Here is a 13,101-nt window from a genome sequence, read left to right as displayed (position 1 = left end):
TTAGTGAAAGCTGCTTACCTCCAGTATTTCCCCTTATGGGAGAGCTCTCTGAAAGTAAAAAGGTCTAAGATTATATCAGAGAAATCTGTTTTACAAAAGATATAGTGTCTTGATTAGAGCCACTAGTGTCTCTGGAGCAAAGATAAACAGGATCCTGTCCTTTGACTTTATTTCAAATGGAGAAGCTATTTTCTGTTTCACTTGATTACCATGACACTCCATAATGAAGTGAAATGGCTTTAAAAATTCCTTTCAGACTTTTTAAAATTTTCTTTTCTACCCCTAAACCAAAACACAGTATTTATGCATCCAGGCTGGTTCTCAGAGTGGAGTAATTTCCTTGCAGACTCACGTTTGGAAATGCCTCTCTTGAGTTTTTTTCAGCAGATTTGCAGAAGGGGGCATCATGGGGCAAGAAATTCAGAGAGACCCTGACATGTACTCTCCTGGTTTAGCCTTGAGTGTAGATATTTAAGTGAGTTTGAGAATTCTGAGTAGGTTTTCTAAAGAGTCAGAAGCCATATTTATGAATCATTGTAGGTTTCTGTATGTTACAGGGTATTAAAATAAAAAGTCTGAAGTTTTCAAAAGTGAGAGGGAGGCTCATTTTGCTTGGGTCACTCAACCTTTCTGAAAGTGAACTTAAGAGTATATTTATTTTTCCTGATTTTGGAAAAAAATCCTTTCGGTGACTTGTGGTTAATCTAACAGTGTGATTGCAGAAAAGGAGGCATCTGGAGAAAAAGCAGTGAAAAAGTTCTAGCTGGAATATTTGGAGGTAATACAGCTTTTAGTGATAAAATACAAGCGTTGTCTGTGTTACCTTCTATTCCTTGCTGTCCAGAATGAAGAAAGAAACTGTCTTATGGAAGTTTGGGAGTTTTACAAATAACTTATATTGAAAGTTCAGATTTTCAGGTTGTTAAAAACACAATCACACTTCTTGAGATAAATGTGTGTAATGATACCCTTCCTCATAGGAAAAAAATACTACACTAGTGGCATTACTACAGCATTCAGACTTGATGACCAGAACATGTTTGTGACAAATATAGATATTAAAAAATATCCCTATTTTCCACTTTTGACAGCAAGAGGGTATTACCTATGTTGATCTATATTACATTGATTAGCAATGAACATAGATTATTAAACCTCTGAAATTTGTACTTCAAGTAAAATTGTAAAATCATGACATGTTTTTAAATAATTTTGGGCTGAGTAATATTTCTGACTGCTTTCAGTGGTGGTTTGTACTTGTATTTACGTTGTGTATTATTTGGGTTGGGTGTTATTTGGAACCAGTTAATTAGGGCACCTAATTTAAGGCCTCTTAAATTAAAGCTTTAAGGTAAATTAAAATCATTATCTTTAAAAATCTTCAAAATAACTTCTTGATTTTTCAAGCAGCTCTTTGAGGCAACAGAAGTATTTCTACAACTCAGAGTTTTCAAGTTTGTGCCAAATCTTTTGTTGCTTGTAGAAATTCTTCCACTGCTTCTGCAGGAAGATGTTTGAGCCCTTCATCTTTGGAGACTCATATATTACATTCAAGGGTCTGTATGCACTCTTTGGGAATTTACACATCTTCATGTTTCCTTGCCTTCCTAAAGTTACTTTTAGATAAGAAGTCCTCCTTAACAGAAAAGACAAAGAACGTTTAGTCTTTAGTGAATTGATACAGTTATTTCTAGTTGGATTTTTTTCATCTGTTCGCTGAGAAATAACAGTTTTGTTCACACACCAACTTTAAAATCACTCACAATTCACAGCATATGCTCCTAGATACAATACTTATAAATATTTATACTAATAGAGTGTCAGCTCTAAAAATATTTATCTGTTACTTACTGCAGTAAGGAACCTGAGTTCTGCTTTCTAATATTTTATCTAAATGGAATTTTTCTCAAATTCTCAATGGTTTTGTTTGTTTGGAAGGCGCTGATTTAGACAAGGGCTCCATAAACATTTGTAAATTAAACATGTAATTTTTTAAGATCTCAGTAGTGCAGGAAAACGTTAGTGTATCTGAACTGATCACTGAATTGTATATTTTGGGATTAAATAATTTAAAACCAGTTCTACAGTTTTACTAATTTAGAAACAGAATTCTACAGCTGTAGAGAAACTGTTTCCTCTTTCTTTATTCAGCTGGTCGGTGGAGGAATTGAGATTTCTTTTCTTGGTGTCTAGTTAGAAGATTGTCTTCCTTCCCTTAGACTGCCATGGCATTTAGTAATTTCTATCCTAAAGTCTCCAGATTAAGAGCTCTACTTTTAATCTTCGTCCGCATGCAGTCTCCTTCTGGAAATAAAATGGGAATTAACTCCCAGTTCAAGAAGTATCAGAGTTTTCTACCACTAGTTGTTTGATTTTTATTTTTTTATTTATTTAGATGAAACCTGAAATATTCTTGACCCACTAAAGGAGAACAGTTAAACTACTTTAATGTAAAATTCAGCCTCTGAGCGCTGGGCTTTGTGTGGTTTTCCAAGGTGAACAGGATTTATGGATGAGAAATGGAAATACTGCAGTTAAGCAGCAGGGGACATGGGCAGTGTCTGACAAAAGGTCTTCTAGTTCTAGCATTTCCTTTCCTTGTGAATTCTTTGCCATCTTCTATTACCTTTGAACTTACCTGCAGCCTTCTCTGCTGGCGGGGTCCGAACGTGTCCTTTACCCTTCTGCCTATTTTAATGAGAGCTGTAAGAAATTTCAAAGTTTCGAGACCTCTGCCTGTGTCAAATATGGCTGAAACTGGCCAGTGCTTAACAAGGTGCAGGGCAGAGGTGGTGCTGTGGCAGCTGCTTAAGTTGTTGCCTTTAAACCAGTCTCAAAAGCAGGAAATTTTGAATAAATGAGTTAGTGTTGTAAAAGCCACGGTCCTTTCTGACCTTGTAAAGCCAAGAGAACAGGCATCTAGGCAAAGTGGCTCTAGGATCTGGCATCTGAAGTGCTTCCACAGTAGAAGAAAGCATAAGCTTGACTATTTTGGAAAATATCCCCTTAATTTCCCAACAGGTTAATGTTGGATCAACACACGCCAAGGGTTTTGTTCTGGTAACACCAGTTTGAGTCCCTTGTTGCAGGGCAGTGTAACGAGGAGTTGTTAATAAGCCACACTGAAGTTTTGCTACTCCGTTTCTCATCTCTTTTGCTTCCCTGATCTTCTGACAACGAGGTTTAAACGGGGCTTTTAGTGGGTGAAGTTGACATATTTTGCAATTAAGTCAAACGCCTTTTTGATTAACCACAGGGATTTATTGAATTGGCTAATGCTTCATGACAGTCTTATCGGTCTTGCGCCACGGGCGATCACGGAGAACTGCTGAAGAGGGATGGCTCAGCGTGACAATCACTGAGGTACAGAGGTCTGGCCAGATTTGAGAGTGATTACGTAGGATTTTAGTGTTTGGGAGCAGCTGTTTGTTTTTTTTTTTTTTCCTTCTATTTGATAAGTTAATTTTCTGATCCTTTCCAAATAGGCTTTGCTTGTTTCCCAGGTCTTCTCTATCCGCAAGAGAGGAACCACGTCGTGAGCTATTTCCTATCCTCTTCCATTCTTGATTATCATAGAATCACAGAATGGTTTGGGTTGGAAGGGACCTTAAAGACCATCTAGTTCCAACCCCCCTGCCATGGGCAGGGACACCTTCCACTACACCAGGTTGCCCAAAGCCTCACCCAACCTGGCCTTGAACACTGCCAGGGATGGGGCATAAAGTGGTTAAAACCAGTGGAGACTGGCGGTGGTGTGAAATCGTTGCTCTGCAGACAGGAATGTGTTAGAATTTTCTCCAGAAAAATACATTCCAAGACTGGAGCTTGTATTCCAGTTCCTGGTTAGCTGAAAACAGCACTAGCCGTGTTTTCTGAATGCTGACCTGTTAAGAATTTGTGGGGGAAGTTACTGCGCGAGCTCTTTTCTCGCCAACCTCTTCTCAGTCCTCCGTGTGCAGCGACGCTTCTTCCTTGAAAATAACAAATGTCCTTTATTTGAAGATATTCTAAAGCTCGGAGCCCAACGTCCAATTCTCATTTCCTGTTACAAACTCAGACACAATTGCCGTGATAGTCCAAGCAAACTCCGTAAAACGAGTCACGGGATTAACATGAAGTTATATGTTCATTTACACGTTTTATTGTGGGTTTTTTCCCCAAGAACCAGAAGCACAGCCCGTTTATACGTCCACCTGGGGTCTGGTAACTTACTGAGCTGACCCAGTAATGTTAGCAGCTTGCTGGTACGCTCTAGTCCACAGGACAGAAAGGTTTTCCAGTATTATGTCCTCAAAAGAAATGATACAATTAGTGGTGAGGGTTACCTTGTCGAGGGCGTAGACTGTGTGGTTTGGGAAGCGTCAACGAGATAATTTTTAAGTCTGCAGCATCCTAATTGGTGTCAAGATTCAGAAGTTTTCATGAATGTGTATTTTCTGTAGACATAGTTGAAAAGTGCTCCCTTGGGTGTCTGTGATGCACAGTACAGTTACAGTTCCAGACAAACCGGAGGTCTGAACTTGGGATTCCGCTCTAATATTACTTTGAAAATGATTTTCAGACTGGTTTTCTTTAAATGTAGTCTTGCTGAGGACGATGGGGTGAAACACAAAGCTTCCAGCGCTTCTCTGCCCTGGGGAGTTAGAAGCAACAGTCAGGCGGAGATGCCGTTTGGTACCACGGCTCAATCCTGCCTGACTTTCTGCTCTCAGTCTCTTCCTTCACCTTTTTGTCGCTCGGATGTACGTTTTTCCTCCACAAAAAGCAGAAACCTGTAATTAATTCTGGAGCCCCCAACATAAGAAGGACATGGACCAGTTGGAGAGGGTCCAGAGGAGGGCCACGAAGATGATCAGAGGGCTGGAGCACCTTTCCTATGAGGACAGGCTGAAAGAGTTGGGGCTGTTCAGCCTGGAGAAGAGGAGGCTCCGAGGTGACCTTATAGCGGTCTTCCAGTACCTCAAGGGGGCCTACAGGAAAGATGGGGAGAGGCTGTTCAGGAGGGCCTGTTGTGATAGGACAAGGGGTAATGGTTTTAAAATAGAGGGAGGTAGATTCACATTGGATATTAGGAAAAAATTTTTTACCATGAGAGTTGTAGAACACTGGAGCAGGTTGCCCAGAGAGGTGGTGGATGCTCCATCCCTGGAGACGTTCAAGGCCAGGTTGGATGAGGCCCTGAGCAACCTGATCTAGTTGGAGATATCCCTGTTCCTTGCAGGGGGGTTGGACTAGATGACCTTTGAAGGTCCCTTCCAGCCCTAACCGTTCTATGATTCTATGATTAATACAGGTCTTTCTTCACCAGCTGCCTTTTCCCCTACCCTCCGTCTTTCCTGTGGAAAGCTCACCTGGCTGGTGTGGTGAGCTCAGCTGTGGCAGCAGTCTTACCTATCCTACACCCTTCCCTAGGTGTCCTTGGAAGAGCAGGAAGAAAATAGAGTCACAAACCTGTTTTACCCCCACATATTGTGTGGCAAAACGTAGCATCCTTCAGGTGAAGCTGTTAGGAACATCTTACACCTTTATGTCTGGTACGGTTTTGCTTTCAGTTTTATGAAGACAAACGTGCACGCTCTCCTCTTTTCCGCGTCAAGGAGAAGGCAGAATGGTTCCAAAACCATCAGGAATGGGAATGACACTTTCTCAGGCTCGGAGCATTTATTGATGTCACGGGCGACTGATGCGGACCGCTGAAGCTGCCGTATTGTCCCTTGCGGACACGCTGCTGGCTCACAGCTACACGGAGCCGGTCGGTGGGAATCCGAGCGGCGACGCGCTCCGAGCTGCCAAGATTCCCGGCGTTGCCAAGGAGGTTTGCCAAATCGGCTCTGCCAGGGCTTTACGCTGTCAAAGCCCATCGCCTTCTCGCTGAGGTAGCAGTTGAAGGCTCCGAGGTATTTTTAGGAAACTAGTCAATTGGTTCTCTTGCTGATTTTTAGTCGGTGGGTTTAGTGTTTTAGTCCAAGAAGGAAATTCTGGTATATCTTCCTACAAAGAGGGAAAGAATGTGGGGTTATTTTGGCAACAGCGATCGTTCCTATGGAAAATCAGGATGAAAATAAGCAGCGGACTCAGTAGTTACGATAAATCCTGTGGTGTGTCATGGCCTTCTAGCCTGTTTAAGACACATTGTCTTTTTTAGCCGAGATTTTTAACTTATTCTGTTAGTTTTCTGGTCTTTTTTCAGTTCCTAATTAATTCATTTAGAAAGCCTTACGGCTTGCAAGGGGAGGGAGGGGAGAATTTGGGCACTTTCCCATGGGAAAGTAAATAGAGCTTCCCCAGAAGAAGATTTTTTTTTTTTCCAGTTTTTTTTTTTTCCAAATCCAGTTATTTTCTTAATCATTTACATACTTAAAACTTCACATAAGGCAGATTTTTATCAGTATTTCTTAATATAAATAGAGTTTACATGTTTTTTAATGTGTGTTTTGTAGTGTTTAAGAGGGTTCTGTTTTTTCCCTAGTGAATGCAAATTAAGTTACACGGAGGTATAACTGAATTCTATCTGCTTAAATAGATTAGGAGAATGAATTTTTTCCCTTATTGGCTCATTTTTGGAGCCTCATGGAAAAAGGGCATACATCTCTTGGAACTTTACGATGACCTCGAGACACCAAAGCTGGTGGTTTCTTCTGCTTGTAAGGTGGAGAGCAAGGGCTGGATTTTGGGATGGACTGAAACGTTGCCTCGTGGCTAAATAAACCACCAATATTTCACGTGATGCACGGTTCTTCACAAAAACACCCCTCTCCAGCTGTCAAATCCTGTTTTCTCAGGAAATTGGTGGAAATTGGTTATTATTAGAAAGAGCAAAAATAGGGTGAACATCGTAGCGTTTGAGCCGTGCGGTGGAATGCTGGAGGGAATGGGTTAAAGCTGTGGGAAAGCTTCCTGCTGCCTGTCACTTTGCTGGTGTCAAACAAAAGGCTTTGAATTATTGCTGGTTTTCTTCCCCTCTGGATGGAGGAATTAGTAATTAGCAATTAGGAATTGCTCATAAACACATCGGTTGCATTTTTAATTAGGAAATTAAAAATTTTTTTTTTTTTAAAGTTGCAATTTTAATTAGGAAAAACCTTCGCAGAAAGTCCTGACAGAAATAATCCGCTCATTTTATTCTTTTAGAGGAGTGGAAGGGAAGATTATTCAAGATCATAATTTTCTTTTTGTTCAAAGAAGTAATTATATCTTTTTTTCCATGAAGCGCTTCCGACTATTTTTGTTCAACTCTTCCATAGAAACCTTTTATATTTGCTTTAAAAAAATCCCAACCCTTTTCTTTTTCAGAATTTTGACCCCAACCAGTAGTTTCCAAGATATTGGGACCCTCTATAACTTCCTGATAAGCAACGAGGTATGAAGTTTTCTTCAATGTTTTTTATCAGATACAATTCTATTACAGTTTTTTTTATTTAGAGTAGTCATGAGGTATCTCATATTGCGTTTTCACTACGCTAGAATTTTGATGATTGCTCTTATTTATTAGGTGTTGGGCACAAAAATATATTTTACCAGCGAGTACATTGCATTAGGTGATTCTATGGAGAATCTTGGCTGCAGTTCAGGGGGAAAAAAAAAAAAAAGATAAATTGAAATTACCAGTTATTTGTGAAGTTTTAACGAATTAGTGATGAAAGATTTTGAGAAATTGAAATGAATGTTTGCAGTATTTCATATTTCAGATTTGCAGTCCTCTCCTATACAGGAAAATATATTTGGGGTTTGGGCCTGTACCCTATATAGGGTGACTGTAGTTAGGGAACTACTGTGAGTCAGAACTTACCCTCGTTTGCTATAGAGCTATAGGGTAAAGTAAGAGATATAAGGAAGATATAAGGAATTAAGAGATACAAGGAGATATAAGGAATTTCTTCCTTAGATCTAAGGAAGAAATTCTTCCCTCTGAGGGTGGTGAGGCACTGGCACAGGTTGCCCAGAGAAGCTGTGGCCCGCCCCATCCCTGGAAGTGTTCAAGGCCAGGTTGGATGAGGCTTTGGGCAACCTGGTGTAGTGGAAGGTGTCCCCTGCCATGGCAGGGGGGTTGGAACTAGATGGTCTTTGAGGTCCCTTCCAACCCAAACCATTCCATGATTCTAAGAGGGGAGAAAGAATATGTATGGTCTTTTTAGATTTGTACAGAAAATTGTTGGAAAAGGGAGCTGGAGTGATATCTGTTGCTCCCATTATACACCATCATGATTGTTAATTTGTCATATTTGATTTTATATATATAGCATGACTTTTTATGTACTGTCTCGACTTGAGAGCTTGTTAATACATTAACCATACCTGTTACACCAGCCGTACGATTTTATCGGTACGTGATACTTGTAAATTCCTGTGTTAATTCTTTGTTCTTCATTTTAAGCTAAACAGCAGTGTAAAATTCTCTGCTGAGGAGCTGTACGAGTGTGTTTCACAGGAGACATACCGGTAAGCGGATTACTGACCACATGGGGTGAGGTTTGAGACAGCATTTTACCAAAGTACCCCAAGAGAAATTGTGTGGATAAATAAAAAATCACCCTTGTAGGAGGGACATAGGGAAGACGGGGATGTTTTATTTCCTCCCTCCCCTTTTTTCCCCCTTTTTGCTATTACAACAGAGTAGGAGAGGACAGAAATTAAATCAGAGATGAGCCATTGACCTCTCCACAATGATTTTTCAGCTGTTTGAGGTGAGATGTTGGTCCCTCTTTCCTCTCTTAGTTTGGATTCGTGGCTTCGCAGCAGACAGAGCCATGTAGGTCAGTGTCCTTGTAAGGTAGAGCATGCGACCGCGTTTAAATTGATGTGGTCGTAACTGAAATCCTCTTTTGGGGAGGTACTTCTCGTAACAGAGCTCGTTACTGGGAGAACTTTGCTTAGCTCAGCAGAGGAGAAAACCCTGGATTCTCAAGGTGGTTCAAGGGATTGAACTGCACCATGAAATGGGGCATATCTGCAGCTGCTGTGCTACATCGTTATTAAAGTCATAAATTAAGCCATTTGTTAGTACAGCTAGAAAAAAAAAAAGGAGAAGCAAACTTACGATTCCAAGTGCTGTTTCCATTTTAAAAGGCTTTTTTACGGTTCAGTCACAGGAAGATAAATATTCTATTGTACAGCTGAGTTAAAAGCCTGAAACTTTAATCTAAAAATGAGTGTCATGCACACCTGACAGCTCTTAACTGTAAAGTTTGACTCATAAAAGGTTTCTTTCTGAATTTGTGTAATTGAGAGCTTGTAAATCCAGGTTCTGTGGGGTTTTTAAAACACCATAATGTTGGGGTTTTTTTAATAAATGTTGAGTAGATAATAAAGACAGCTAAATATTTCTTTGATGTTCCTGTTACGTGGATATGAAGGAGCTGTGACTTGCCAGGATATGATGGCATGGTTCCATCAGCTGCGTAAAAGCCTTGTGGCTTATTTTAAATCTGAGTAGGCAAATCGTTCTAAAAATCTTCCCTTTGCCTGGTTTGATACTGGTTTCCTAAATCTTTTGTGAATTTGTGAGCGCGGATCGCTAGGTCGGGGGAGAAGAGTTAGGCAGGGAGGGAGAGAGTCAACCTCTGTGTCAGTAGAGAAAAGTAATTTAGAAGCTTAACTGGCTACAGTTGGTGGCCAGCGCTTCTGTAGTTCCCAAATTTTCAAACATTTGTGGGCATATCCATCACTGGCTGTATAAAATGTACGGCGTACGTACAGCCTTCGGCGTTGCGCTAAGGGTAGTGAGGGAGCGCGATTTCTTTGATGTTCAAAAGATGTCCCTGGATCCGTGTTTTTACCAGAAAGCCGAAACATCTCCTCCATTGTCGTGATTTCTCTGTGCCTACGGTCAATTGCGTGGCCAAGACAAACGTTCTTGCCACAACTTTTGATTTTCTGGATGAGCGGTACAGGATGAGGGTGTTTTTGGGGCCGTGTTTTTGGGCCGTGTTTTTTGGGGCCGTGTTTTTGGGGCCGTGTTTTTGGGGCCGTGTTTTGGGGCCGTGTTTTTGGGGCCGTGTTTTTGGGGCCGTGTTTTTGGGGCCGTTGTTTTTGGTGGGCCGGCGTTTTTGGGGCCGCGTTTTGGGTACCTCCTTTGCAAACATACAGAGCAAACGAAGCAAAGCTCAAGATGTGTTGCTAGAAATTCCATCCACATACTTCCAAAGCACTACTTACGTCTGATTGCTGTTTTTGGTTACGGCAGCAATGAGACTATGTGGTGTTACAGAAGTGAAATAAATGTGACTCTACCCAATAAAGCAGAGATATGAAATGGGTTTTTTAAAAGCACTCCATTAAAGATGTTCCAAGAGCAAAGGCACGGGAACGGAGACTGCGTCAAGGCCGGCTGAATTACTCGAGTTTTGGCAGAACCATGCTGAACAAAGTGTTTCCCCTGGCTCCAACACCAGCAAACGTTTTTGCTTCAACCCAGCCTCTGAATTCTCTGGGAGAGAAATTCCTCTCTGGAACGTTTGTACTCTGACTGTTCCTTTTTCATGGTACGCCAGAGATGCTCTCGTCTTGAAATTTTGATCCAAAGGGTTTCTCCTTACCTGGAGAAGGAAAAGGACAACGTGAAGCTAAATAGCCAAAGCTGTATGCACAATTCTCCTGCTTTCCTGTCTCCAAGTGGTGCTGTAGGCTTTGCTATCACAGCAGCCTTTAGAAGGTGCCAGCAGAGAACTAGGGGCCAGCTCTTTAGGATATAAACGAAACAAAAGACTGACCCTGCCCTTCCACGCTTTCCCTGTCCTTGTACTGGCAGAGACTAAGCAATGCCCTGTAAGAAGGCAAAAAAATACCCCCTGTAGGGAGTCAGATCTGATTAACATGGCTGTCCGGGGGAAGCGGGAGCCTGCGAGGGGGAGATGGGGTTATACAAAGATAGCAAAGGGCAGACCCAGCTGCTGATGTCTCCCTTGGTACGCATTCTTCAGACCTGATAAAGCCTTAGGAAAATCCTGGTGAATCTTCCTTCATTGGAATGAAGGAAGGCACTGGCACAGGTTGCCCAGAGACGCTGGGGCTGCCCCATCCCTGGCAGTGTTCAAGGCCAGGCTGGATGAGGCTTTGGGCAACCTGGTGTAGTGGAGGGTGTCCCTGCCCATGGCAGGGGGGTTGGAACGAGATGGTCTTTGAGGTCCCTTCCAACCCAAACCATTCTGTGATTCTATGAAGTTAAGGGTTAAATTCCTCTTTTGAAACAAAAGTCTAAATAATAATCGGCGGCGTCAGGAGATTCATTTTGTGTGGAAGCACGGGAAGACGGTTTGAACTGAACCTTTCAGAATCCCCGTTCTGTCAGGAAAGCCCATCTCGGGGACCTTTCAACACTGGTTATTTTTTAAGAAACTACCTTTGCATGACATCAGCACCTCGTGTGCGGGGGGCTGCTGCCAGGGTGCCAGTAGACGGGGGGATATGTGATCCTGGGGCAGAGCGGGCGCTCCTTTTCCCCAGGGTGGGCAAGGGGAATTTTTGCCTCTCTTGCACATCCTACTCAGCAGGTCAGTGTCTGGATTTTATGAACCCAAACGTGGGGGAAACGCCATCCCGGAGCTGGTTGTTTTGCTCGGAGAGGTGGAAGCTTTGTGTCGCCGTCTTGCAGAAGAACATGGAAATTGGAGAGGTTTTTCACCTGGTGAACTAGAGTGGCTGTTATTTAAAAATGCAACACTGTTTGCCAGCCTGAAACAAGAGTTGCACACAGTAAATGTACACTTAGGGTTTTTTTTTTTCCAAAAAAAATGTCTTGTAGTCCTTTTTCCTCAGGGCACGTCCCATATGGAATATGGGACTATAAGTCCCTTTAAGATTAGCTAATGGAAACAATATTTAATTTGTAAGAGCGTAAGCATCTGAAATGCTGTCTCCGATTGGTGACGCTCTGCAGATTACAGGAAAAATTATGGATGTCGGGCAAGCGTGAGAAGACCAGGAGCTGCAGATGGAAGTCAGGTTATCCCAGAAGCCCAAAATCAGTCTCGGACCATGTTGTAACTGTGGCTAGAACTTGTTTCTGTCTGCAACACGTAGGAAACGTGTAGTTGACTTGCAGCTTGAACACGTCCGGTAAAAACCAGTGAGGTTTTATATTAGTGGAAGGCTCAGTTTTGGGTTGAAAAGAGGGAACTGGTGTCTGCTGCATGGCTCAGAGTGCTCCTTTTGAGAGATTTAATTGCAGGGAACACGTAAGGCTTGGCCACCTCCGTAACAAACGTGCTCTTTTGCTGTGGAGATTAAAAACACGTCGGGATTTCCAGAGGTACGGAGTACTCTGCTTTTAACAGAACTCAAGTGTGGCATTAGAATCCCTTTGGATTTTGTTTTCAAGGAATACACCGAAAGATCCCTCTGTGTCAATAGGCCCGTCGTGTCCTGCTGACCTGTGCCTTCTGTTCCGCAGGGAGCGGCTGGAGGTGGGCTGCGGCCAGCTGGCGCAGCTGGAGCACGCCGTGAAGCAGTGTCACGCCGCCGTGCACGCGGAAGCCAAGAACAGGGGCTGGCTGTGACACCGGTGCCCAGGTGCCCACCCTGCCCTCGCCTTGTCCAGACAGAGTCCAGCTCCCCCGGGATGCGAGGGGGAAATACTGGAGGAGCCCAAAATCTGCCGCCTTTCTTCTCCATGGTGCTGTTTATATTCGAGTTGAAGGAAAAAGCCCTCACCGAGTTACGTTATGTACATTAAATGTTGGAATTTTGGCCAAGAAGCGGCAGCTGGTAGAATTTTGTGGCTCAGGTGAGGGGCTCTGGAGTGACCAGCAGATGGGCCGTGCTGGTGACCAGCAAATGGGATGTGCTCCTGGTCTAAATTCCAAACGTTTGTGTTAGGAGCCAGGTCCTATAGGAAAATCCAGGTAAGGCATTTGTTTTGCTGGTACTTGGGAAGTGACCAGAGAGAAAAAAGAATATATAGTGCTACTGGGGGGTTTGAAAGGAAAGCAGCTGAATATGGAGTCAGGTACCCGGGATGCTTCCTGCCCCTACGGACATGGGGGACTAAAATGCAGGTGCAACGTACATATCCTATATAGGTACGTATCCTATATAGCGCAGTCTATGTGGCTGAAGAGAGGATATAAATGGGGAAAGAAAGAGATGGATGCTCTTTTTAAAAAG

General features: G+C 42.7%; 1 protein-coding gene across 1 annotated transcript in view; it reads left to right on the top strand.

The window, feature by feature from the left end:
- SWT1 (SWT1 RNA endoribonuclease homolog) overlaps nt 1–13,101 on the top strand; it is a 34,714-nt gene extending 21,613 nt beyond the window's left edge. The window contains 3 exon segments of the mRNA XM_009980494.2: nt 7,294–7,360; nt 8,375–8,439; nt 12,389–13,101. Coding sequence (XP_009978796.2) covers nt 7,294–7,360; nt 8,375–8,439; nt 12,389–12,494 — 238 coding nt within the window. The 3' untranslated portion in view covers nt 12,495–13,101.

The sequence above is a fragment of the Tauraco erythrolophus genome, chromosome 10 (assembly GCF_009769465.1).
Source record: "Tauraco erythrolophus isolate bTauEry1 chromosome 10, bTauEry1.pri, whole genome shotgun sequence".
NCBI classification, from domain to species: Eukaryota; Metazoa; Chordata; class Aves; order Musophagiformes; family Musophagidae; genus Tauraco; species Tauraco erythrolophus.
This window is presented reverse-complemented; position numbering and strand designations above follow the sequence as displayed.